Source organism: Salarias fasciatus (assembly GCF_902148845.1).
Source record: "Salarias fasciatus chromosome 7 unlocalized genomic scaffold, fSalaFa1.1 super_scaffold_4, whole genome shotgun sequence".
In the NCBI taxonomy this organism is placed as follows: domain Eukaryota; kingdom Metazoa; phylum Chordata; class Actinopteri; order Blenniiformes; family Blenniidae; genus Salarias; species Salarias fasciatus.
In genome coordinates, this window is record NW_021941229.1 from 26,917,602 (window position 1) to 26,944,413 (window position 26,812).

Below are 26,812 nucleotides of genomic sequence, written 5' to 3' on the forward strand. Positions count from 1 at the left end.
GGTGGTGCGGGGGGGGCTGTTGTTTTCCCCACAGGCCGGGGGTTTGGAGCGGCTGTGGTTTGGGGGGCTGCTGGCTCAGGGGAGTGCATACCTGTCTGCGGCGGTGGGGTGGGGGGGTGGGGGCGGCAGTTGTGGGTGGCGGGGGGTTCTGGATGTGGGGTTCGGTGTTCCCTTGCCTTCCGGGGGTGTCTCCCACAGGATGTGACAGTTGGATGACGCGGGAATGTGAGTGTGTTTGGGGTAGGATGGACTGTGTGTGTGTGTGTGTGTGTGTGTGTGTGTGTGTGTGTGTGTGTGTGTGTGTGTGTGCGTGTGTGTGTGTGCGTGTGTGTGTGTGCGTGTGTGTGTGTGTGTGTGTGTGTGCGTGCGCGTGCTTGTTAGCGTGTGCGTGAGAGGGTGTGAGTGTGTTGGAATGTGAGTGTGTGTGTGTGTGTGCGTTTGGTTTAGGGATGAGTGGTTGTGTGTGTGCGTGTGTGCATGTGTGTGTGTCAGTATGAGTGAGTGGGTATGAGTGTTGGGTTGGGGCGGGGGGGAGTGAGGCGGGAGAGGACAGGGGGTGGGAGGGGTGGGCCGGGCGGTGGACGGGCGGGGGGGTGGGTTCCGGGTGGGGGTCGTGGGGTGGGGGGTGGGGTGGGGTAGGGTGGGGTGGGGTGGGGGGGGGGGGGTGGGGGGGGGGGGGGGGTGATGCCCTGGATCTCGGGGTGCGTGGCCGGAGCGCTGGGGGGTGTACTGGCCCGGGGTGGGTAGCCGCCCGTGTGGGCTGGTTCTCCCGGGTGGGTCATAGCCCTTCGCCTGGGTGGGGGGTTGGCTCCTGGGCTCTTGGGCCTTGGGCTCTCGGCCCTGCCCGCCCCGGGCGTCCGGCGCCCGGGGTGGACCGGCTCCTGCCGGTCGTGGCTCCGCGGGGCCCGGGCCCCGGGACTGCCGGGGTCCCCGGCCGGGGCTTTCCTCTGCCCCGTTTCTGGACTGGAGCGTGGGCGTCTGCCTGGGGGGGCGGCTTGGATCCGGGCTCTGTGATGACCGCCGGCTGTCTGGGCTCTGAGGGCCTCTCTGGCCTGCTTCTGGCCTTCTCAGAGGTCAGAGGTCATATATGCATGATCACTATCACCATCACTGTCACCATCATATTCACATGATCACGTTGATCTTTAATCACTCTTTACATACTGGGTTACCTTGTCTTCTTGTGGTGGTTAGACTAATGGTGATCTGTAGCAGACCTCTCTTGATGCACGCCCCGAGTTTACTACTAGTTACGACTAGCTATATTCAAAAAAAAAAAAAAATACGGTTTATGGTGTCCTTGCATTTCCCTCCTCCCCTACACCTCCTTTTATTTTTGTGGCCTGGTCTGTTCACTAATATGGTTTGGAAAAAAAGGGGGAAAAAAAAAAAATGTATGTATGGTTCTGTAATTTTCTGTGTTGGTTGTCGGCTCTGTTTTGGTGTTGTCTAGATTGGGGGTTTGGGATTGTTCTAGGTTGCGTGTGGTGCGTCGACAACACTGTTTTGTATTGTGACTTTGTACATAGGTTGTGCTCCCCCACCCCCCACCCCCCCACCCCCACCCCCCCGCCCTTCCGTTCTCCCTCTCTTTATCTTTCTCTCTTTCTGTCCCTGCTCTCTGAGCGTTTCCGTCCCGGTCCTGTCCGGTAGCCATGCCGGATGCCAGCTTTAAATAAAGGCAGCAGCAGGAGGAGACTCAGTCTCATCCTGCTGCTAATATTAAAATCTGTTCGGATAGTAAAAGGCTACAATCATACAATATTGCACGCCCCAGCTACCGAACAGGACAAGGGAAAAAAAAAAAAAAAAAAAGGAACCATTGCCACAAATAGAGTTCCTGGATGACTCTCCATTCTCAATGGCAAATACATGTTCCTGCTTACTGAAATTACCACTCCTGGATTCATACAGTGTGTTTAAGTCACAAATGGACGTTGGAATTCAAAAGAGTCCAGGATTTGGCTGTTTATAAGCCATATGGGATGACCTCTGGAGCTTGGACTCCAGCTTGGAGACTAAAAATGTTGCTTGTTCTGCTGTTACGCTGTCATTGGTGCACCGAAAGGTGCAGTTGCCGGTCCGAGTGTTTTTCATGATGTGAAAGTAAGAGTGTGTGTGTTTTTTTCCCCTTTGTTTTAGGTCCATCATTTTCAAACTGGTCTGTTCATGAATCATTAGTAGTTCAAGATTTTTTATCTATAATAAAATGTAATACATGCTTATTACTTTGCTTTATTTTTATTGATATTTCGCACTTTAAAATAATGAAGCAGTGGGTGATTTGTTGATTGATTTGATTGTTTCCATGTTGATAATAAACGTCTCTTCCACTCACAGCTGAGTAATTTCTTTTAGTTTCAGATCCAGTTCAGCAGCACACTGCCAGTACTCTGCCTTCTGTAAATGATTACTCTCCATGACGAAGTCCAGGTACTCCTGCATGTCTGCATCCCCACATGGAGCTCTTGTCAGGCGAGCCTCAGGAAAGGCATCCAGTTCTGCCAGTCTGATTTCAAATCCACAGTCTCTGGAGTCAAACCGATGTTAAATAGAAGATATTACATTTCATTGAGAAACAGAAAACAAATGCAAACAATCTACCACCAAATATTACCTGTGTGGCAAGTAGCAGAGCTCAGTGGGGACTCCTCCTGGACATGATGCTGTTCTGGAGGGTTGGATCCTGTGACTGTTCCACAGTCCAACACACTCATCCAAGTCCTTCTGAATAACATCACCAAAGCAGTCTCTCAGCAGACACTGATGCTCATGACTCCCGTTGAAATATCCGGCGTCTCTAAGGTCTGCAAACAGCTCCATCCAGAACTGACTCCTACAGAAATTCATTAAAAATAAAATTGAAGCATATACATATGTTTGAGTGAAATAATGAAATTAAAATCACATTACTTAATGAAGGCCACTTACCTCCCCTTTCTGAATATGGACCACCAGGACTCAATCCTCTGGTTGTTAGTGGATGAGCCATACATGTGGCTGGACGCTCCAGAGTCGTGGTCTCCATGGTGATGGCGTCGGGCGCACTGGATTGCAGCCATGGTCCCGTTCTCAGTGCCGCAGTCAGTCCTCAGTCTCATGGGAATTTTTCGCAGGTTTCGCACACATGACAGAAAATAGTGAGCGATCACTTTTGGGTCATTATTTGAAGATCCACATTGAAGCTGCAGCACTTTGCGGGAAAATCCATCAATACAGCCGGATATAGCCACGCCAAACGGCTTAAGTTTATCATATCCATCCGCGTGCCACATATAGTTCGGTCCCATGGAGTGGTATGTTCTTCTGACAAACCTTCTTCGTGCCCTCCTCTCGCACCCTCGAGGATTGAGCTCCTTGAGCAAATTCATCACGCGATCCCTCTTCACTCGCAGATTGTACTTTTGTTTGAGTATTTGCCACATCGTACGGTAGCCAAACAGCGGTCCAGGTCCACGAAGTTCCAGTCGGATGGCCCTGATTATGGCGTTTGTAGAGGAGTAATCCTTTCTGCGATATAATCCGGCACCATTCACTTTGCTTTTGAGCGACCTCAAGCTGATGTGAACACCGTGTAAATTGACATCATGTCCACGATCACAGAGTAAGAGTGTCCCTCATTGAAATACTTTATGCACTGCTGCAGCAGATCTGGTCCGTCCCCCGACGTCCCCTGGTCGTCTGGTCCTTCTGTGTGGGCAGCGGCATTTAAAAACTCCAGAGATCGGCCACATGAAACACAAAACCGCGCTAATCTCGTCATGTGTTCGCCACAAAACGGGCAAAAAGCCGCCTGCCTGCCGTCCATCTTGGGTCATCATGAACTTCACTTCCGGCTTTAGTACATTCCCTTTCCGGTTGAAAAAGTTGTTTGTAAAAATGTTTCGTCTCTTGTAAATTTGTTTTCACGTTTGTAAAAGTGTGTCACGTCTTGTAAATTTGTTTTCTCAAATGTAAACTTGTCTCAGGACTTGAAAATGTGTTATGGCAATGTAATTTTGTTTCTGATTTGTATAAATGTTTTCTAGAATGTAAATTTGTCTCCAGCTTTGTCAAAGTGTTTCTGGTATTGTATAATTGATTTGCACTTCCAGGCCACCGTAGCATAGGGCTGTCGCGGTAAACCGGTACTGACGATAATCGTGGTATTAAAAAATGAAATTTCAATATCGTGTTCAAAATGCGCACATGATAATATTGTAAAGAGGATCTGGAGCCACTTGAAACGTGATGAAGTGTATTTTCAAAGTCCGCTCCTGTTCTCCCCCCCCCCCCCACATATAAACACAGCAGCAGCGGTAGCGGCGGCTCCTAGCTAGCGTGGCTCCCAGTTAGCGAGCGTCACGAGTGAACTACACATGTCGGCTGTGGCCGACGACGACAGCGAGACGCTCTATCCTCACCCGAAAAAAGAGTGTTTAGCGACACTGACTGCACGTTGATGCAAGCCGGGTAGCAGTGGGGCCCCGTTAGGTAGGTTCCAGACATGTCATTGTAATGTGTCCGGGGGGTTTCAAGTTGTGTCGCTGATATCCGCCGTCTTCTCCGCCGGCCCCCTTCTACCAACTAACCGGGGAGTACTCGGAAAAGGGCCCCATGCGGGGGATTTTCAACACGCTGTCGTTGCACCGTCTAGTGTAGCGCCTTAAATTTGTCATTGAAATTGACTGATGTCAGCCGTCCCTCGGGGCCCCCTTCAGCTCGGGGCCCTAGCCAGTAGCGGCGCCTCTGCTGGAGAGAAGCAGCTGCTGCTCATTCCGCCTCCGATTTAAACAACAATCCTCGGCAGTGTGGTGGTGGTGCAGGACTTCACCCCAACAGGACCCGAGGGTTTTCAGAACCCACCAACCCGACGGAAATGACGCCTCTGCTGTGGATCCTCTGTTCATCAGTTCATCAGATTTTAATTAGTGGAGTGTAACTACACTTTCTGTATGCAGTTGTACAGTCACTGTTCTCATATTGTTTCAACACCTCATTTGACAGGTATTCTGAATGTAATTCATCTTGGAAAAGAGAGAAAACAATACAATTAAAGATGAATCTAAATGTTTGTACCATTGTTAGTTAAATTTTTGCTGATATTGTGATAATATTGTTATCGTGATATTTTTTGCCCACGATAATCCTGAAGAGAAAATTTGATATCGTGACAGCCCCAGATCAGCAAAACTTCAAATACAAAACACTGAAGAAATACTAGCTCCAGGCTAACAGAAGTACTAGCTCCAGGCTAACAGAAATACTAGCTCCAGGCTAACAGAAATGCTAGCTCCAGGCTAACAGAAATGCTAGCTCCAGGCTAACAGAAGTACTAGCTCCAGGCTAACAGAAATGCTAGCTCCAGGCTAACAGAAATGCTAGCTCCAGGCTAACAGAAATGCTAGCTCCAGGCTAACAGAAATGCTAGCTCCAGGCTAACAGAAATGCTAGCTCCAGGCTAACAGAAATGCTAGCTCCAGGCTAACAGAAATGCTAGCTCCAGGCTAACAGAAATACTAGCTCCAGGCTAACAGAAATGCTAGCTCCAGGCTAACAGAAATACTAGCTCCAGGCTAACAGAAATGCTAGCTCCAGGCTAACAGAAATGCTAGCTCCAGGCTAACAGAAATGCTAGCTCCAGGCTAACTGGGAAACTTCACGTTGAAGTAAACGTCCGATGTTTTGAGGAATCCGCCAGATCAGAGCGTTGAGTGAAAAGATAAAACACAGTCAGGTCAACTGCTCCGTCAGAACTATCAGAACCAGGACGGAACCAGAACCCAACCCTGAGCCACAAACCACGGAGAAACCCGTCGATTCTACCGATCGGAGCGGCACAGGCCGACGTGATCCCAGCAGGGGGCGCTCCTGAGACGACTCGGTAAATCTGCCCTCAACCTTCCACTGACATTCTGCTGCTACGCTAGCTCATGCTAGCTGCTAGCATGAGAGGAAACCTGCGCTAACGCCTCCTGCTGCTGCGCTAATCCTCTGCAGGTGGAACCGACAGGATCACACACTCCCTGCTGCACCTCAAGGTTAACTATGGCTCTGTGTGTGTGTGTGTGTGTGTGTGTGTGTGTGTGTGTGTGTCTAAAGGTAAGCAGAGCAGCTGTTTGTGTATGAAACTGGAACATCGATCACAGCCCACACACACACACACACACACACACACACACACACACACACACACACACACACACACACACACACACACACACACACACACACACACACACACACACACACACACACACACACACACACACACACACACACACACACGCTAAAGGGAGCAGGTGAGAAACCAAATAAAACCTGTGTGAGTTTTAGACGGATGATGATGATGATGAAGAAGATGACGACAAATATAAAGTTGAGTTCAAACATCCAGATGTTTCCAATTAGTGTGAGAGAGCAACTGAGTCCACACTGCAACTACTGAACAGCTACTGATGAGAGGAGGAGGAGGAGGAGGAGGAGGAGGAAGAGGAGGAGGAGGAGGAGGAGGAGGAGGAGGAGGAGGAAGAGGAGGAAGAGGAGGAGGAGATGGAACCATGACATCCATCTTTAATGGACACTTTCAGTTCCAAACAGAACATCCTGCTGACTTCAGTCCTGCAGGAGATCAGAGCAGAACGGAACCAGATCCAGACCCGATTCATGATTCTATCAGTGCTGCAGTCAAAGCTTCAGAAACACCTGATCAATAATCCGATCAATCACCTGATCAATCAGCTGATCAATCAGCTGATCAGACATCATCCTCATCATCTGGTAAAGTACCTTCAGCTCTAACGTCACGGTTCCTGGACAGGCTGAGATCAACTGAGCTGAAGCTGTTCATGAGGTCAGACACACACACACACACGCATGCGCGTGCACACACGCACACACACACACACACACGAGGAGTCTTGTGCAGTCAGCAGGAACCATAAACACAGAAACTGTGACTTTCAGCTTTCTGGTAATCGATTAGAGCTGCAAGAGGAAATCAGAGCGCAGTTCACACACACACACACACACACACACACACACACACACACACACACACACACACACACACACACACACACACACACACACACACACACACACACACACACACACACACACACACACACACACACACACACACACACACACACACACACACACACACACACACACACACCAGTCCAGTCCTCCTGCTTCCTCTCACATCATTATCTGACCTGAATAACCAGAGACGACTCTCACCCTCATGAACCTCGCTGTAGATCCGTGTCATCTGGACCCAGAGCTGTGTGATCCACCTGCTCTATATGTAGATCTGTGTAATCTAGATCTAGAGCTGTGCGATCTAGAGATAGACCAATTATCGGCCTGGCCAATAATATCGGCCGATATTGGGAATTTTTCTAATAATCGCCATTTTTTTTCCACTGATAGCCGATAAAATACATTTTTTTAAAAACGTGCTCTTTGGATCGTGTATACAGCCGTCTCTCTCTGGGCTGTGTAACAATGCCCCACCCACAGCTACACTTTGACGGCAAAACGTTCATTTTTACTGCAAATGAATATCAGTTCGACATATCAGTTTCCGTAAGTACTAATAATCGGCATTGGCATCGGCCCTAAAAAAGCCATATCGGTCGTGCCTTAGTGCGATCCACCTGCTCTATATGTAGATCTGTGTAATCTAGATCTAGAGCTGTGCGATCCATCTGCTCTTTATGAAGATCTGTGTGACTTTGAACACACTGACAGTGTGTTTACTCAGCTTCAAACTCAATGAGCCGCGGCGCCAAGAACGCTCCCTGTGCTACCATTAAAGAAGCGTGTGTGTGTGTGTGTGTGTGTGTGTGTGTGTGTGTGTGTGTGTGTGTGTGTGTGTGTGTGTGTGTGTGTGTGTGTCGCCAGCTGAGAATGAGATGAGTAAACAGCCAACAGCGGCGTGTCTCTGCCGCTCGCTCATTAGCCTGCATGCTAAACGCGTCCGTCATTAGTCAGACTGCTAAATTAGCCGCGCGCTAAACACCAATGTCGGTGTTAAATGTGTAATTTAGCGGGCTGAACTCTGAGCACCTCTGTGATCAGGAGCCGCTCGCCGGACGGAATACTTAACGCGCCGCACGCTAGCGCGCATGCTAATTAGCTTCGGTCAATAGTAAGAGCCCCAATCTATTAGCTAAAGGATTCATCCAGTCTGAGCAATTAGCTTAAACACAGGAGCTCATTCAGCTCAATGCCACACACACACACACACACACACACACACACACACACACACACACACACACACACACACACACACACAGGAGAGGCTACAGGGCTAGCATCTACGCCTACAGGACGTTTACTTTAGCACCACTCTTCATAAACCTCGTACTAAACTCGTAGCAAACAACCCCAAACCATTTAGAGTCCATCTAGAATCAGTGTGAAACCGGTTCAAAGGTCACTGCAAACCAGTTTAACACCAGTGAAGAGAAACTAGTTCAAACAGAGTATAAAATCAGGTGGAAACCAGTTTAAACCAGCAGGACATTTGCTTAGAATTAGGCCAAATTTAGCCTGAAGTTAGCTTAAAACCAGTCAAAACGCTGCAAAATCAGCTGAAAGAAAAGATTTTGCAGCGTTTTGGTTAACCAAACCTTTAGTGTGATTAATCCTGAATCCAGGGCTGCAGGACGAGTCGTTAAACAGCAGGTCTGGATTCACACACACCAGGTCTGGCTTCTTCGGGGTCAGCGCTGGGATTCTGAGGTATTTCCCTCACTGAGCTGCACCACGGAGAAACGCTAATACTGCAGCTGACTCGCCCCTCAGCCAATGGCGACGCGTCTTCACAACAGGTGAGTCTGGTGGAACTCCGCCCACTAAAGCAGGAGAGAGGAGGAAGGATGGAGGAGCGTCTGCAGGAAGGAGCGCTGAACGCTGGAACGCCATCCTCAGAAACACGTTCCGACCCGCCCTGCCTCCCGAAGAACCTCACCCATGATGCTCTCCTTCAAGAACCGTGAATGGTTCCATGTTGCCAAAGCTCATGAGTACAGTTAACATTTTCTGGAAAAAAATTTATGCCAGAATTATGATCTCAATTCTAAGAAAGGAAAAAAAAAAGGCCCTTCCTGAAACCGGTATAAACCAGACTGAAACCGGTATAAACCAGACTGAAACCGGTATAAACCAGACTGAAACCAGTATAAACCAGACTGAAACCAGTATAAACCAGACTGAAACCGGTATAAACCAGACTGAAACCGGTATAAACCAGACTGAAACCAGTATAAACCAGACTGAAACCAGTATAAACCAGACTGAAACCGGTATAAACCAGACTGAAACTGGTTCAAACCAGACTGAAACTGGTTCAAACCAGACTGAAACCGGTATAAACCAGACTGAAACCGGTATAAACTAGGCTGAAACTGGTTCAAACCAGACTGAAACCGGTATAAGTTCAAGTTCAAGTTTATTTATATAGCACATTTAAAAACAGAAACATACTGCCCCAAAGTGCTTTCCATGATTATTAAACCGCCATTATATAATAAAAGGTCAACTATAATAAACATTAAACACAAGACTAAAACAAAACCTGGTAATACAATAAAATTGCAATACCAAAAGCCTTAAAATCAACTTGAATTGAAAGCCAGTGAAAAGAAGTGGGTTTTCAGCAATGATTTAAAAGACTCAACAGAGGAAGCATGTCTGATATTAATAGGAAGAGTATTCCAAAGTTCAGGGCCTGCAACAGCAAATGCCCGGTCCCCTCCAGTTCTTAGATTAGACCATGGGATGTCCAGGAGAAGTTGGCTGGAGGACCTCAAGGTTCTTTGTGGGGAACGCAGCGTAATCAGCTCAGTTAAATAAGAAGGTGCGAAATTGTGCAAAGATTTAAAAACCAGCAGCAACATTTTAAATTGGATTCTAAAACTAATAGGAAGCCAATGAAGGGAAGCTAAAACTGGAGTGATGTGCTCCCAGCGTCTGGTTCCTGTAAGCATCCGAGCTGCAGCGTTTTGGACCAGCTGAAGCCTGCGGATAGAAGACTGGTCCAGGCCGTCATACAAAGAGTTGCAGTAGTCGATCCGGGATGAAATCAGTGCGTGAATTACTTTTTCCAGTTGATTGGGAGGGAGGTAAGGCTTCACCTTCCCCAAAAGTCTCAACTGGAAAAAGCTCGTTTTAACCACTGAACTAATCTGTTTTTCCATTTTAAACTCGCTGTCAATATAAACACCCAGACTTCTTACAACAGGGCAGCAATAAGATGACAACTGCCCCAGCACACCATTAAATGTAGACAGAGCAGATTTACCAAAGGTCACAATTTCGGTTTTGTTTTCATTTAAGTTTAGAAAATTTAGTGACATCCAGTCTTTAACATCTTTAAGACATTTTTCCACATTTGAGAAGAGTTTGCCTGGCCACTTAACGGTAAATAAATTTGGATATCGTCAGCAAAACAATGAAATAAAATATTGTATTTCCTGAAAATGGATCCAAGAGGCAACATATACAAGGAGAATAGAACTGGCCCTAGAATTGAGCCTTGAGGCACACCATAGTCAAGAGGGACCTTTCTAGAATTAAAAGGGCCAACATTAACATAGAAGGACCTGTCTGCCAAATATGACTGGAACCATTTGAGGACTGTGCCTTTGATCCCCGCACAAGACTCCAGACGAGAAAGAAGAATGTTGTGATCTACAGCGTCAAATGCTGCTGTAAGATCCAGTAGTATCAGTACAGAGGAATTACCAGAGTCTGCAATTAAAAGAAGATCATTAAAAATACGTAAAAGGGCAGTTTCAGTGCTGTGTAAAGATTTAAAACCAGACTGGAATTTCTCAAAGATATCATTTGATTTAAGGTGCTGAAGAAGCTGAACGTAAACGACCTTCTCTAAAACTTTTGATAAAAAAGGCAGTTTTGACACTGGCCTATAGTTTGATAAGACTGACGAGTCCAAGTTTTGCTTCTTTAAGAGAGGCTGTACAGCAGCGTTTTTAAAAGAGATTGGCACATAGCCCTCTAGGAGAGATCTGTTTATCAGTTTTAAGATGAAATTACCCACAGCACCAAAAGCATCAATAAAAACCTTAGCTGGTAAAATATCTGAAGGGCAGTTTGACACATTGAGACTGTAGGTTGTGTCACTTAATTCAGAAAGGGAGATGGGCTCAAACTCTCCCAAAGCAGCTGAGCATAGAGGGGCAGTACTGGGGTCAGATGAATTGCACACAATTGAAGAGCGAATAGAGGCAAAACCAGAAGACTCAGGAGGATTAACGACCCTATTTAAAACATTGAAAAGAGTCTGTGGGTTGTTACAGTTGTTGGTCACAAGATTAGACATATACTGAGTCTTTGCTGTCCTGACAGCCTTTTGGTAGTTCGAAAGACTGTCTCGCAACATCCCCAAAGATACGTGAAGTCTGTCTTTTTTCCATTTCCTTTCTGCACGGCGACATTCGCGCCTGAGAGCGCGAGTAGTAGCGTTATGCCATGGCTCTCTGGATTCTACGCGCCTGTGCGTAAAAGGCGCAACGGTGTCAAGAATGTCCGCACAGGTGGAGTCAAACAGGCTGACAAGATCATCGATCCCAAAACCTGAAAACGAGTTGTCATTCAGAGACAAAGCCGAAAAAAAGAGATGCCGTCGATGAGTTTATGACGCGACGCTGGCGCATCTGAGCGCACAAGTTACTTTTTGAGCCAGACAGTGAAAATGAAAAAATATAAACTGGGTTGAAACTGGTATCAGCCAGGCTGAAGCTGGTATAAGCTTTGAGGAATCCAGGTTAAAATTGGCATAAACCAGGTAAAAAACCAGTTTCAACCCAGACAGGCTGGGTTGAAACTGGTGAAGGAGACAGACCAGTCTGAGCTCGGGGTGAGGAGACACTCTGCTCAGGAGACGAGACCAGATTTCCAAACTGGAAAGACAACATGACTGGAAACATGACTTTAAAAAAAAAAAAAAAAAAAAAGCCTGTGGGCGGGGTTAGGACTCCAATGTCATTCTGGCTCACCGGCCGCCAGCACCCCGGCCGCCATCATCACCTGAGCTGTTAGACCAACTTTCAACAAACGACAAATCTCACAATTTAATCTCACATCCATGAATGAACCAGGCTGAAACCAGGTCCAGGGAGGGGCTTCCAGGACCTTCAGAACCTTCAGGGCCTCGAGAACCTCAAGGACCTCCAGCACCTCCAGAACACCCAGAACCTCCAAGAACCTCCAGAACCTCCAGAACACCCAGAACCTCCAAGAACCTCCAGAACCTCCAGCACCTCCAGAACCTCCAGGGCTTCCAGAACCTCCAGCACCTGGCTGGAGACTCACTTCAACCAGATGTCAGTTTCATTTGTCTTCACCTCAGAAATCTGCTTCCACAGTCAGTTTAACCCTGCAGAGTGTGTGTGTGTGTGTGTGTGTGTGTGTGTGTGTGTGTGTGTGTGTGTGTGTGTGTGTGTGTGTGTGTGTGTGTGTGCGTGCCGTCTGTCAGTCTGAATTCCAGTCTGACAGCAGTGAATCAAACTGCTTGTGCAGCAGAAAAAGGGGGCGGAGTCTCATGAGTGTAGAGAATTCATCCACCAACCAGATGAGAGGAAACCTGCAGGAACAGGACCCGGGTCTCAGCTGTCAGGGTGAGACCTGCAGGAACAGGACCCGGGTCTCAGCTGTCAGGGTGAGACCTGCAGGAACAGGACCCGGGTCTCAGCTGTGAGGGTGAAACCTGCAGGAACAGGACCAGGGTCTCTGCTGTGAGGGTGAGACCTGCAGGAACAGGACCCGGGTCTCAGCTGTGAGGGTGAGACCTGCAGGAACAGGACCCGGGTCTCAGCTGTCAGGGTGAGACCTGCAGGAACAGGACCCGGGTCTCAGCTGTGAGGGTGAGACCTGCAGGAACAGGACCCGGGTCTCAGCTGTGAGGGTGAAACCTGCAGGAACAGGACCAGGGTCTCAGCTGTGAGGGTGAGACCTGCAGGAACAGGACCCGGGTCTCAGCTGTCAGGGTGAAACCTGCAGGAACAGGACCAGGGTCTCAGCTGTGAGGGTGAGACCTGCAGGAACAGGACCCGGGTCTCAGCTGTGAGGGTGAGACCTGCAGGAACAGGACCCGGGTCTCAGCTGTCAGGGTGAGACCTGCAGGAACAGGACCAGGGTCTCAGCTGTCAGGGTGAAACCTGCAGGAACAGGACCAGGGTCTCAGCTGTGAGGGTGAGACCTGCAGGAACAGGACCCGGGTCTCAGCTGTGAGGGTGAGACCTGCAGGAACAGGACCCGGGTCTCAGCTGTGAGGGTGAGACCTGCAGGAACAGGACCCGGGTCTCAGAAAACCACTGAAATGAACCTGAACGTGTTTCACGAGGCGTCAGGGAAAGGAGCGAATGAGGAAAGCTGCAGGTGACTACAGTCGGTCAGACTGTTGACACATCAAGTCCTCCGCCGTCGTCCCCGTCCCCAAGACAAGAGCCATCAGCAGTCTGAAGGACAACCGTCCAGCAGCAGCAACCATGCTCACTAAAAGCTTCCAGAAACCGGTCCGGTCCCACGTGTCCTCCGTCCTGGTGGGGCCGGTCTCTGGAGGGGACCGGTCTGCAGACTGGACCAGGTGGAGCTCAGAGACCAACCTGATCCTGAACACCAGGAAGACACAGGAGACGATCGGGGGCTTCAGCAGACCTTTCTGCCCTCTTCACCGTGGGGGGGTGACGAGGGTCTCCAGCTGCATTCCTGGGTGTGCTCATGCAGGAGGACCTGACCTGGAGAGCCAGGTCCTCAGCCATCATGAAGAAGGCCCAGCAGAGACTCTGAACGAGTCCCTCGGACCGGAACCGCTGGAGTCTTTTTCCCGGTTCTCTCGTCCTGGTTCTGCGTCTGGTTCTTCAGCAGCAAACAGGAAGGAGCTTCAGAGGACCGTCAGCCCAGCAGAGATCACCGGCTGAACCCTTCCCTCCCTGGAGGGGGACGTCTCAGAGGACAGAACAGAACCCGTCCTCAGGCTGCTGGAGCATTTGTGGAAGTCGATGTAAGTTTGAGTGACGTAAACACTTTATCATTATTATTAGGCTGTGTGTGTGTGTGTGTGTGTGTGTGTGTGTGTGTGTGTGTGTGTGTGTGTGTGTGTGTGTGTGTGGACACATGCTACATGGTTGAGTTTGGGTGTGTGTATATATATGTGTGTATGTGAATGGCGGTGTGAATGTGCAGAGGGATTTACACACACATTCTTGTTTTTACTCTGTTTCATCGTGTCTTTTTGGTAGTTTCATCGGCGCGCAGCGAGGACACTGAACGTGAAATGTCGTTGTACTAGATACAATAAAGACATTCTACTTTCTGTTTTCAGTCGAACAGAATCAGTCCTCCAGGACAAGACGGAGACAGAAACAGAGACACTGTTCCTGGAAATGTTCACCGAGCCACGACGACGGTCAAGAGCAGCCTGGATACAACCAGAAGATGATTCAACTGAACCAGGAAGACCAGATTATAGAGCATCTTCCTCCTCTAGCATCAGATTATAGAGCATCTTCCTCCCCTGACATCAGATTATAGAGCATCTTCCTCCTCTAGCATCAGATTATAGAGCATCTTCCTCCCCTGACATCAGATTATAGAGCATCTTCCTCCTCTAGCATCAGATTATAGAGCATCTTCCTCCCCTGACATCAGATTATAGAGCATCTTCCTCCTCTAGCATCAGATTATAGAGCATCTTCCTCCCCTGACATCAGATTATAGAGCATCTTCCTCCTCTAGCATCAGATTATAGAGCATCTTCCTCCCCTGACATCAGACTATAGAGCATCTTCCTCCTCTAGCATCAGACTATAGAGCATCTTCCTCCTCTAGCATCAGATTATAGAGCATCTTCCTCCTCTAGCATCAGACTATAGAGCATCTTCCTCCTCTAGCATCAGATTATAGAGCATCTTCCTCCCCTGACATCAGATTATAGAGCATCTTCCTCCCCTGACATCAGATTATAGAGCATCTTCCTCCCCTGACATCAGATTATAGAGCATCTTCCTCCTCTAGTATCAGATTATAGAGCATCTTCCTCCGCTGCTCCAGGTGATACTCGGTGTCTCGGCTCTCTTCTCCCAGCATGCCGCTCTCCTCCACAGACACTTGAATGCACCACAAAACAGAAACAGCAGGACGGAGATGTTGGACGCACGGAGACGCTCGAATGCACCACGGGACCAAAACACACGTGCATGCCGCGCCGCGCCGCTCTGGAGAGTGCACGTGCACGAGCGTGCTAGGCACTGGCACCACAGAGACAACCTCAGTGAGACACAGAACAAAGACAGAGACTGCTAATGAGCTCAACCACCTGTGTGTGTGTGTGTGTGTGTGTGTGTGTGTGTGTGTGTGTGTGTGTGTGTGTGTGTGTGTGTGTGTGTGTGTGTGTGTGTGTGTCACAGCATCACAGCCTCTAAACCGCATGAGGTGAGCAGTGGCGGGAATCGAACGGTGCCGGGTGAGCGTGCAGAGCGCGGCAGTCCGCTGCGCCTCACCTGCGGCCAGGCCGGTGTGGATGCTCCAGTAGCTCTGCAGGCACTGCAGCTCCCGCTTCATGGCCCTCCTGCAGCGGCAGCGGTACAGCGGAGAGTCCTGCAGCACCTCCAGCGCGCCGCGGCACTCCCGCGAGCCCAGCATGGCGCTGCGCTCGCGCTCGCCGCCCGACAGGCACTGCCGCATGATGCGGAAGCGCGAGCTGCACTGGCCGTCCTGGTTACACAGCTCCGAGGCCTGCACGCAGTCCGGAGGCCCCGCCCAGCCGGCAGCGGGGGGCGGAGCCTGGCACGCACCTGAGGGGGACACACACACACCGGAGGTTACACACCTGAGGGACACACACACACACACTGCAGGTTATATACACCTGAGGGAGGGACACACGCCTGAGCAGACACACACACACACACACACACATCACGGGTTACACACACACACACACACACACACACTGCAGGTTATATACACCTGAGGGAGGGACACACACCTGAGCAGACACACACACACACACACACACACACACACACAAACACACACACATCACGGGTTTTACACACACACACACACACACACACACACACACACACACACACACACACACACTGCAGGTTACACACCTGAGCAGACACACACACACACACACACACACACACACACACACACACACACATCACGGGTTACACACACACACACACACTGCAGGTTACACACCTAAGCAGACACACACACACACACACACACACACACACACACATGTTTGAATTTCTATCCTTGTGGGGACCTTCCATTGACTCCCATTCATGTCTAACTCCTAACCCTGACCCCTACCCTAACCCTAACCCACACCACAACAAAGCGTAGCCCTAAAGAAATGTTTCTGCAGTTTTACTTTTTTCAGTAACAACATGGTCAAGAAAACACTGGTTCCCCCCATGGGGACCCAAAAAATGTCCCCACGAGGTAGGTCGTGCCAGGTTTTCCTATCCTTGTAAGGACAGAAATACCCGTACACACACACACACACACACACACACACACACACACACACACACACACACACACACACACACACAAACACACACACACACACAAACACAGACACACACACACACCGCAGGTTATACACACCCGAGGGACAAACACACCGCAGGTTACACACACACACACTGCAGATTACACACACCTGAGAAGGAACACACACACACACACTGCAGGTTATACACTTTAGGGACACACACACTGCAGGTTACACACACACCTGGCAGAGGCTCCACAGGTGGATGTAATAAAACACACCTGCATGACGTAGACATGCACTTCCTGTTTCTGATGACATCACCAGTGGGCGGAGTCTGTAATACTTATTTTTTTCTGCTGTTTTGTTTGAAGTTTCTGAGTTTTATGTATTTCGTGTGTTTTTTTCTACTGCTGCTACTGTTACGGCCACCCCCCCCCTGTCCCTCTGTCCCTCTGTCCCCCCCGTCCCTATGTCCCCCGTCCCTCTGTCCCCCCGTCCCTATGTCCCCCGTCCCTCTGTCCCCTGTCCCTCTGTCCCCCGTCCATGAGTTACGTTACCAGTCCTACTGTAAAGTGTAATACTACCGAGAGCCAGCAGGTGGCGCCTCAACCAGCAGACTCCGTTCTGGTCTTCAGACTCCTGGACCTGGTCCTGCAGCAGTCCAGACAGAAACCCTCTGAGGACTCAGAGGACTGGTCCACACCCCAGCTTCAGTCCAGAACACAGTCAAGCCGTTTCCACGGAAACACCAGAAAAACCACAGCTCCCCTCAGGGTGGGGCGGAGCCTCTGGATATCAGGGGGCGGGGCCTCCGGATCTCAGGCGCCAACAATGGACTCTAAGCACAGCTTCCGCTCTATGCACCACTTCCTGAACTTCAGGAGGCTCCTTGTTTCCTGTCTTTCATGACAGGACGAGCTGATTAATCCAGGTGTGTCTGACCTCTGTCACCACAACAGTAATGGTCAGACACACCTGCATCAATCAGCTCGTCCTGTCATGAAAGACAGGAAACAAGGAGCCTCCTGAAGTTCAGGAAGTGGTTGAGTTGTGCATAGAGTCCACAGATGATGATAGAATTCAACATAAAAATGTAACAATCAACTTTAAAATAAAGTCAGACTAAAATTCTACATAAAACAATAATAGAAACGCTTCAACACAAATTATTCCAACAAAAATTAATAAGAAATTTTAAAACAATTAAATTTAAAATGAGAAAGTGAAAATTTAATTTTAAATATAAAAAGAAATCACAAAACAATTTGAGCTTGAAAAAAAATAGAATTTCAGAATTGTTTGTGTTTCGTTTGTTCTCATCCAGTCGGAGCTGAAACGGGAAGAAGCAGTTTTCACCACTAGAGGGCGACATGGATCCTCAGCCTGACACTGCTGGTTACTGACCCCGCCTCCGCCTCATCCACCAATCACCTCCTCTTCCTCCGCCTCATCCACCAATCACCTCCTCTTCCTCCGCCTCATCCACCAATCACCTCCTCTTCCTCCTCCTCATCCACCAATCACCTCCTCTTCCTCCGCCTCATCCACCAATCACCTCCTCTTCCTCCTCCTCATCCACCAATCACCTCCTCTTCCTCCACCTCATCCACCCTCTCCTCCCTCTGGACCGTCCTCCACATGACTGAAGTAACGAAACTCAACACATGAACAGCTGACAGTGGAACTACTCCTCATCCTCACTGCTCCTCTTCCTCACTGCTCCTCATCCTCACTGCTCCTCTTCCTCACTGCTCCTCATCCTCACTGCTCCTCTTACTCACTGCTCCTCATCCTCACTGCTCTTCATCCTCACTGCTCCTCATCCTCACTGCTCCTCTTCCTCACTGCTCCTCATCCTCACTGCTCTTCATCCTCACTGCTCCTCTTCCTCACTGCTCCTCATCCTCACTGCTCTTCATCCTCACTGCTCCTCTTCCTCACTGCTCTTCATCCTCACTGCTCTTCATCCTCACTCCTTATCCTCACTGCTCCTCATCCTCACTGCTCTTCATCCTCACTGCTCCTCTTCCTCACTGCTCTTCATCCTCGCTGCTCCTCATCCTCACTGCTCTTCATCCTCACTGCTCCTCATCCTCACTGCTCTTCATCCTCACTGCTCCTCTTCCTCACTGCTCCTCTTCCTCACTGCTCTTCATCCTCACTGCTCCTCTTCCTCACTGCTCTTCATCCTCGCTGCTCCTCATCCTCACTGCTCTTCATCCTCACTGCTCCTCATCCTCACTGCTCTTCATCCTCACTGCTCCTCTTCCTCACTGCTCTTCATCCTCGCTGCTCCTCATCCTCACTGCTCTTCATCCTCACTGCTCCTCATCCTCACTGCTCTTCATCCTCACTGCTCCTCTTCCTCACTGCTCCTCTTCCTCACTGCTCTTCATCCTCACTGCTCCTCTTCCTCACTGCTCTTCATCCTCGCTGCTCCTCATCCTCACTGCTCTTCATCCTCGCTGCTCCTCATCCTCACTGCTCTTCATCCTCACTGCTCCTCATCCTCACTGCTCTTCATCCTCACTGCTCTTCATCCTCACTGCTCCTCTTCCTCACTGCTCTTCATCCTCACTGCTCTTCATCCTCACTGCTCCTCTTCCTCATTGCTCCTCTTCCTCACTGCTCCTCTTCCTCCCCGGCTCCAGGTTCCTGAGGAGCTGGAGGAGGATTACTCTCCCAGATTAAGTTACTTTCTGACGATTCAAACTCCGGAGACAAGAGGAAGAGAGGAAGGAGCACTGTGTGTGTGCGTGCGTGTGCGTGCACGTGCACGAGCGTGTCCGTGTGTGTGTTTAAAATGTTAAACAGTGTCAGGTCGCTCTGAGCAGCTCGCGCGGTGCGTGGCGGGATGCCGCCGATGTGAAGACGCGCGCGCCTCTACAGGTATTTCAGGAGCATCATGAGCGCCTAACCTGTGTGTGTGTGTGTGTGTGTGTGTGTGTGGTGTGTGTGTGTGTGTGTCTGTGTGTGTGTGTGTGTGTGTGTGTGTGTGTGTCTGTGTGTGTGTGTGTTTGTGTGTGTGTACTCACCCAGCACCAGCAGCGCGCAGATGCCGTGCATGAGGAGCATGTCTCGTGCGCTCATGACGGCAGCGGGGTCGGTGTCCCTCCCGCCGCTGTCCCCCGGTCCGCCGGTCCCCCCTGTCCCCCCTGTCCCCCGGTCCCCCGCTGTGTCCCGCCGGGTCTCACTCCGCCCCCCTCGTGCCGGAGCCGGGGAGCGAGCGGCGGTCACAGCGCGTCTCCATCCGGTCCAACCGCTCCGCCGCTCCGGTCCCGGTCTGCAACTTTCCCCGTTGTGAGAGCGGAGCGGGAGTTTGCTCTCCTCCTCCTCCTCCTCCTCCTCCTCTTCCTCCTCCTCGCAGTAACGGGAAGCGCGGCACGCGCGTCTCCCGTTTGGAAAAAAAAAAGAACAATCCGTGCGTCGCTCGAGGCTCCGGCAGACAAACCGGCGCGTGCGACACGGAGGAGACCCTGGAACCTGCCCCCCCCTCCTCCCCCCCTCCTCCCCTCCCGTTAACGCGCTCGGAGAGGCGCGCGCAGCCTCCCTTACTGGAGCTCTCAGTTGAGTATTTTAGTAATCTGATTTATCAGAAGTAATTTATTCTACTTCACAAAACAGAAAGGAGAGAGAGGAGGGACGCTCTGTGTGTGTGTGTGTGTGTGTGTGTGTGTGTGTGTGTACGCGTTTTCCTATCCTTGTGGGGACCAAATGTCCCCATAAGGATAGTAAAACCTGCTCGATGTGCCTTGTGGGACCTTCTTCCAGTCCTAATGAGGGAAACAGTGTTTTCTTCACCATTTTGTTGTTACTGAAAAAAAGTAAAAGGGCAAAACATTTCTTTAGGGTTTGGCTGTGTGGTGGTCTGGGTCAGGGTCTGGGTCAGGGTCTGGGTCAGGGTCAGGGTCAGGGTCTGGGTCAGGGTCAGGGTCTGGGTCAGGGTCAGGGTCTGGGTCAGGGTTAGGGGCTAGGAAATGCATTATGTCAATGAGTGTCCTCACAAGGATAGAAATACAAACCAGTGTGTGTGTGTGTGTGTGTGTGTGTGTGTGTGTTCTCTGACGTCTGGAGAGCGAGACTGAATCTAAACCTCGATCACAGAAAATAGTTCTGCTGCACCGTGTGAGACAAGGGGGGTCTGATGGATTCACGTCTCTCTGTCACTCAGTGTCTCTGTGTCTCAGTGTCTCTCAGTGTCTCAATGTCTCAGTGTCTCGGTGTCTCGGTGTCTCGGTGTCTCGGTGTCTCGGTGTCTCAGTGTCTCAGTGTCTCTCAGTGTCTCGCTGTCTCAGTGTCTCACTGTCTCGGTGTCTCAATGTCTCGGTGTCTCGGTGTCTCAGTGTCTCTCAGTGTCTCGGTGTCTCAGTGTCTCGCTGTCTAAGTGTCTCGGTGTCTCGGTGTCCTCCTGTCTCTGTCCTCGGGGTCTCAGCTCCCCTCTGATCCAGTTCCAGTGATCTGGGTCCAGTGATCCAGGTGAGGTGATCCGGCTCTGGTGATCCGGGTCAGGGACTAACAGACAGAGTTGGGGTCCATTACTCAAAAAAGTAAAGAGTTACACGTTACTCGTTAATTTTGAAAAAAGTAGTGCCTTACACTACTTGACTACTCCACGGAAATAGTAAAGAAGTTACACTACTCGTTACTGCGCTCCGTGGAAGGATATCCCGGCGCACAGCGGCTTCTACTGCTGTGCGCCGGTATTTCCTTCAGGGGGCGCTGCCATGAGCAGGTCTGTGTATCAAAACGTTATTTTAACGGATTGAAAAGAAAACACGTCTTTTAAAATGTTTTATAACCATTCAGATTTACTTCCCGTGCCAATACGCCGTCGCCTGGACCACTGGAGGGAGGATTTTGTCCACTGTCGTAGTCCGGCTCTGTTCCCTATTGACTTCCAGTAATTGAGCTAAGCTAACTACGATGCTAACAGCTGGGATCCAGCCGCTGGATGCACAGACACAAAAAGGTATTTATGAGCTTGTCTAACTTTGTCAGTGATAGGGAAAGGGCGTGGGTCTGAAATCTTCGGAGTGTTCCTTTAAAAGCGGCGTTTACAGCAGGAGGGGGTGCAGCGTGTCAGTGCGGCACAGATTTATATCAGGCAACCAGTTTTCCTGTGACGTTCCATCAGCCCCGACCCGGAGGAGACAGCCAGCAGCTGCTCGCACGGCCGCCGTTCATCTACTGCTGGTGATAAAAACAACTCCGCCTAAATAATAATATTCTGGTTGCTCTATTTGCAGTCATTGTAAAAGTAACGATCGTAGCGTTTCAGTTGTAACGCTAGTTTAACTACCGATGGAGGAGGAGTAGTTACACTACTCATTCCCATCAAAAGTAACTTAACAACTTGTGACGTTCGTTACTTTTAGTTATATACCCAACTCTGCTGACAGATTACAGGAAACACGTTCCAGATTTAGCAGAATAAATCAGAGTGACTGTATTCCATTAGAGTTTCTCGGTGGAGTATCCGGATACAGTTACTTCCTCCGGTCAGCCATCTGGTTGTTTGTCACATTTTATTTGTCGTCAGTAAAGAATCTGCTGGACGCATGTTTGATCCGAGCGATCAGACCTCCTGCTGTGAAGGCTGCCGGCAGAACGCGTGTTCCGGTTCCCTCTGGTCCGTCGGCGCTCCGCCTGCCGGGGAACCTCTGAGCTGGACTCAGCCAGAGTAATCCAGGAGTATTCAGAACCCGAAAACATTACAGATTACATTTAAGGACCGAAGCGTTCAGGGCCGACAGTTAAACCTCGTCAGTTCCCAACCTCCGGCTCTCAGCCCAGAGCCGGACGGGCGTCAGGCTCACCTGGACACAGCGCTAACTGCTAATTAGCATCTCTGTGAAGAGCGGAGCCCAGAGCCCCAAGCTGTGCACGTGCACGTGCACGTGCAGAGCAAGGGAAAGCTTCAAGCTAACCCATTAGCGCGGAACACTCAGGCGCTCGGCGGTCTCATCAGAAGCCAGTAAAACACGCAGAAGCTCAGAGTGGAAGTCCTGGTTCCAGACCGGGTTCTGGTCTCTGGCTCAGGTTCTTCTGGACCAGACTCTGAGTTTCACATCAATCAATCAGTTGATTTGATTTCAGGGGTTAAAGTTCAGCATCAATCAGCCAATCACAGCTCTTCCTCTGTCCAGGTGACGTGGTCATGTGACCGGCTGGACCAATCACATGACACCTGGTTTACAGAGTCCAGGATGGAGACCACCTGCTGGAAGCTTCAGAACTCTGTGTGGGACGCCATGTTAGCCCCGCCCACCTGTACATACAGCCAATGGGAGCATAGATGCTAGCCTGGTAGCTCGTCAGTGCCGGGCTCGGTGTTGGATTGTGAGGATTTCGCAGCTGTTCCAGAGGTGTGAGGAGCAGAAACTCTGCCAGTGATTGTTCCTCAGGTCTGAAAATGAACATGCGAATTGCTGGAAGTAACAGGAAGTAACAGGAAGTGACAGGAAATGATAGGAAGTGACAGGAAGTAACACCTGCGCCATGATTACTGAACGAGAAGAAGAGCGTCCGGCCTCCACCTCAAGAGCAGCAGAAGACCTTCAATTAGCGCTGATTAACGAGGACGAGGCGCAGGTGAAGTGATTGGAGGACAATCAGAGGGAGGACACACACACACACACACACACACACACACACACACACACACACACACACGCACGCACTTCACATTTACCAAAGATAATTCAATAAAAAGTAAAAAAGTTTACTGCGCTGGGCTCCTGATTGGCTCGGCTCTCGCCACACATGAAGCGTTCTGGTCAGAAATGTTGAAACGTGGAACATGTCTGATCGTCGGTTCCGATCCGCTTCGGAGTCGACTGTCGGGACAAGTTCTCTGTGGAGAGAACCCCTCAGATGATCTGGTCAGAGAGCCTTTGAAGAGAAAAGACGATCAGCTGTTTGTGAGACCGGGACGAAACCAGCCTGGTTCTCTGTATGTGTGCAGCTCTGCAGTGGAACCCTGGAACCCTCAAGATCCCTCAGGAACCCTCAGGAACCCCTCAGGAACCCCTCAGGAACCCTCAGGAACCCCTCAGGAACTCTCAGGAACCCCTCAGGAACTCTCAAGAACCCTCAGGAACCCTGAGGGATCCTCCAGAACGCTGCCATCGGTCTGGAAATCAGATCCACGGCGTTGTGCTCATGAGTCGTGATGCGGTCGTCACATGCTGCATTTGCGCCAATAAAGCTCCTGCTTCTCCAGACACAAGCCTGAGGCCCCGCCCCTTTGTGGAGGCCCCGCCCCTTTGTTGTCACAGCTGGACTACAGAGGAGGAAAGTGTTCCTGACTGAGTAGAAATGAGTTGAAACTTCACAGCTTTGACAAGGAATAATGAGATTCCCCTGATCAGTCCTGATCAGTCCTGATCAGTCCTGATCAATAATGATCAATAATGATCAATAATGATCAATAATGATCAATACTGATCAACACTTAGAAGATAAAAGTTCTTTTGAAAGACAGAAGAGGTGAGAGTGAAGTTACCTCGACTGGTTTGGGTCACATCCGGTGACCTTCCTCGGGAGAAACGTCACGATGGGAAGTGACGTGTCAACAGGCTGCTGGCTCTTCTTCTGATGTTTTCCAGACAGCCGGGGGAAATCACGCCCCCTACTGTCTGAGGCCTTCTCCAGGACTGCGTCCCACGTGCGTGACAGGGTGTACGGCTCCTCGCCCCGGTTCATGCTCCTTGGACCTCGCTTGCGGATCTCGATGGCCTCTCTGATCCAGCGTTGGTACTTGTTGCTTTCAGCACGGATGACCCCGGATGACCCCGGATGACCCCGGATGACCCCGGATGACCCCGGATGACCCTGGCATTGCTCCAGTCCAGGATGTGGTTTTGTCTCTTGCAGTGGTCCGATATGGCGGATTTCAAATGTTCCTGTTGTGCCTGTTCTTTTTTGCTCGTTAGTCTGTTGGCTGTCTCCTTCTCACACTCCTGATGTTCCTTTTTCCGTGTTCCAAACGGTCTCCCCGTCTCCCCGTCTCCCTGCCTCCCCGCTTCCCCGTCTCCCCGTCTCCCCGTCTCCCCGTCTCCCCGTCTCACGTCTCCCCGTCTCACGTCTCCCCGTCTCCCCGTCTCCCCGCCTCCCCGCTTCCCCGTCTCCCCGTCTCCCCGTCTCACGTCTCCCCGTCTCCCCGTCTCCCCGCCTCCCCGTCTCCCCGTCTCCCCGTCTCCCCGTCTCACGTCTCCCCGTCTCACGTCTCCCCGTCTCCCCGTCTCCCCGTCTCCCCGTCTCCCCGTCTCACGTCTCCCCGTCTCCCCGTCTCCCCGTCTCCCCGTCTCACGTCTCCCCGTCTCCCCGTCTCCCCGTCTCACGTCTCCCCGTCTCCCCGTCTCACGTCTCCCCGTCTCCCCGTCTCCCCGTCTCCCCGTCTCCCCGTCTCCCCGATGTGTGTCTGGTTACATGACAGGCATGGGATCTCATATGTTACGTTGCATTTGTGTTCTGGTTTTATTTAGTCCTTTGGTCTGTGTAGCTGTCGGAGTTTGGTGTGTGGTTTGACCGCTGTATTGACGTTGTGTTTTTTCACGGCTCTTTGTGTGCGTTCAGTGACTCCCCGGATGTATGGCAGTACGACTGTGGCTGGGGGATTGTGTGTGTCCTTCTTCTTACGTGTGTGCTTTTCTTTACTGAGCGCCTGTTTTCTGCCCTTCTCTCGTGCCCATTTTGGATACTGACAGTGTGAGTGTTTTGTGTGTGTGTGTGCCTCCTCCTTTTGTCTGTCCTGAGCGCCTGTGATGATGGTGGTCCGGTTGTACAGCGTTCTGACTACTGACAGTTTGTGTTCCGTGGGGCGTTCCGATGTCCGTAGCAGGTATTGATCCGTGTGAGTGGGTTTTCTGTGTATTTTGAGTTTTATGCTGCCGGACTGCAGCATCACATTTTGGAAAAGATACGTTGACGACATTCTGGAAATAATCAAAAGTGGCCACACCCAACAGCTCACAGATCACCTCAACACCATGGACTCTACAGGAAACATCAAAATCACACACGAAGAAGAAACAAACCACCAAATAGCTTTTTTGGATTTGAAAATACATCACAGCAATGACGGCACAGTAGCAGTAGCATTAGCAGTAGCAGCATAAGCATTAGCATTAGCATTAGCATTAGCATTAGCAGTAGCAGTAGCAGTAGCATTAGCAGTAGCAGTAGCAGTAGCAGGGCCGACACCAAGAGTGTGGCTCAGTGGGACAGGACGGGGTCAGTGCACGCCGCCTGCACAGCACACGCAGAACGCTGGTTTAGCAGCTCAGGTGAGCCATGTCCAGGAAGCCGGACCTGGGTCGGTACCGGGACTTAAGGCTGCTCCCGGGTCACCCGGGGGTCACGACTGACGTTGTTGGTGTACGTACTGGAAGTGCGCACGGCGAAGGGAACATTCCAGAGCTTTAAGCCCCGCCTCCGGCAGTCAGCAGGGATGAAGTGGAACAGAATGTTTCCGTCTCTTCTGTCAACAAACAACAAAGCAGGGAAAGTAATTAAAGCCACTGTGTGATCAGCAGGACGGCGTGCACGGCGGCACAGGAGCTTCTGATTGGCCACGGCGAGCGGTTGGTCGGCGTGCAGCTGCCGGTTTGAGCGGCGGTTACCGTGACGACAGCGGCACGGCGGGACTCTTCACGTCTCTGGAAAAGCTGGGAAATCCCCGCTCAGGGAAAACATGCTGCTCCCAGCTCACTCCTGAGGACCCCTGAGCATGACCTTTGACCCCTGACTGCTCCCGGACACCACTCCGTCACTGCAGTCAGCCCATTCTTCTAAATCCTCGTTCCTACGGCAACGGCCTCTGATGGTTGCTGTGCTGGACAGCCAAAGCTCCTCCTACAAATAAGATTTATTTTTTAAAAACAGTTTCATTTTTTTCCTCTCTGGTCGTCATGGTGAATCAGTGACTCTGTGATCGATCGCTGGGTCTGTTTAAGGAATCAGATCCTGGATCAGTTGTGCTCTCATCCTGGATCGGTCTTTAGTGGAACCAAGTGATCCTGTCCCTCTGGTTCTGGACTGGATGATCCTGGATCAATGACTGATCCGGGATCAGCTAATGTTTGTTGTTGTTGCTCCTCTCAGCCTCTGCTTGTTGTTGTTGTTGTTGTTGTTGTTGTTTACAGGTGACGTTCCTCTCAGGACGTTGCCGCTGCTCCTCTCGGCCCCTGTTTGTCGTGTCTCTGGCGTTTCTCCTGCCGTCTGTCTGACGTGTGGACGTGTGGACGTGTGGACGAGTGGACGTGTGGACGAGTG

General features: G+C 50.6%; 1 protein-coding gene across 1 annotated transcript in view; it reads right to left on the bottom strand.

Moving 5' to 3' along the window:
- The window catches only part of gfra2b (GDNF family receptor alpha 2b), a 56,662-nt gene extending 40,897 nt beyond the window's left edge, over window positions 1–15,765 (bottom strand). The window contains exon 1 of the mRNA XM_030084225.1: window positions 15,519–15,765. Within this exon, the coding sequence (XP_029940085.1) occupies window positions 15,519–15,702 (184 nt within the window). The 5' untranslated portion in view covers window positions 15,703–15,765. The remainder of the gene's footprint in view (window positions 1–15,518) is intronic.
- Between the last annotated feature and the right edge of the window lie 11,047 nt (window positions 15,766–26,812).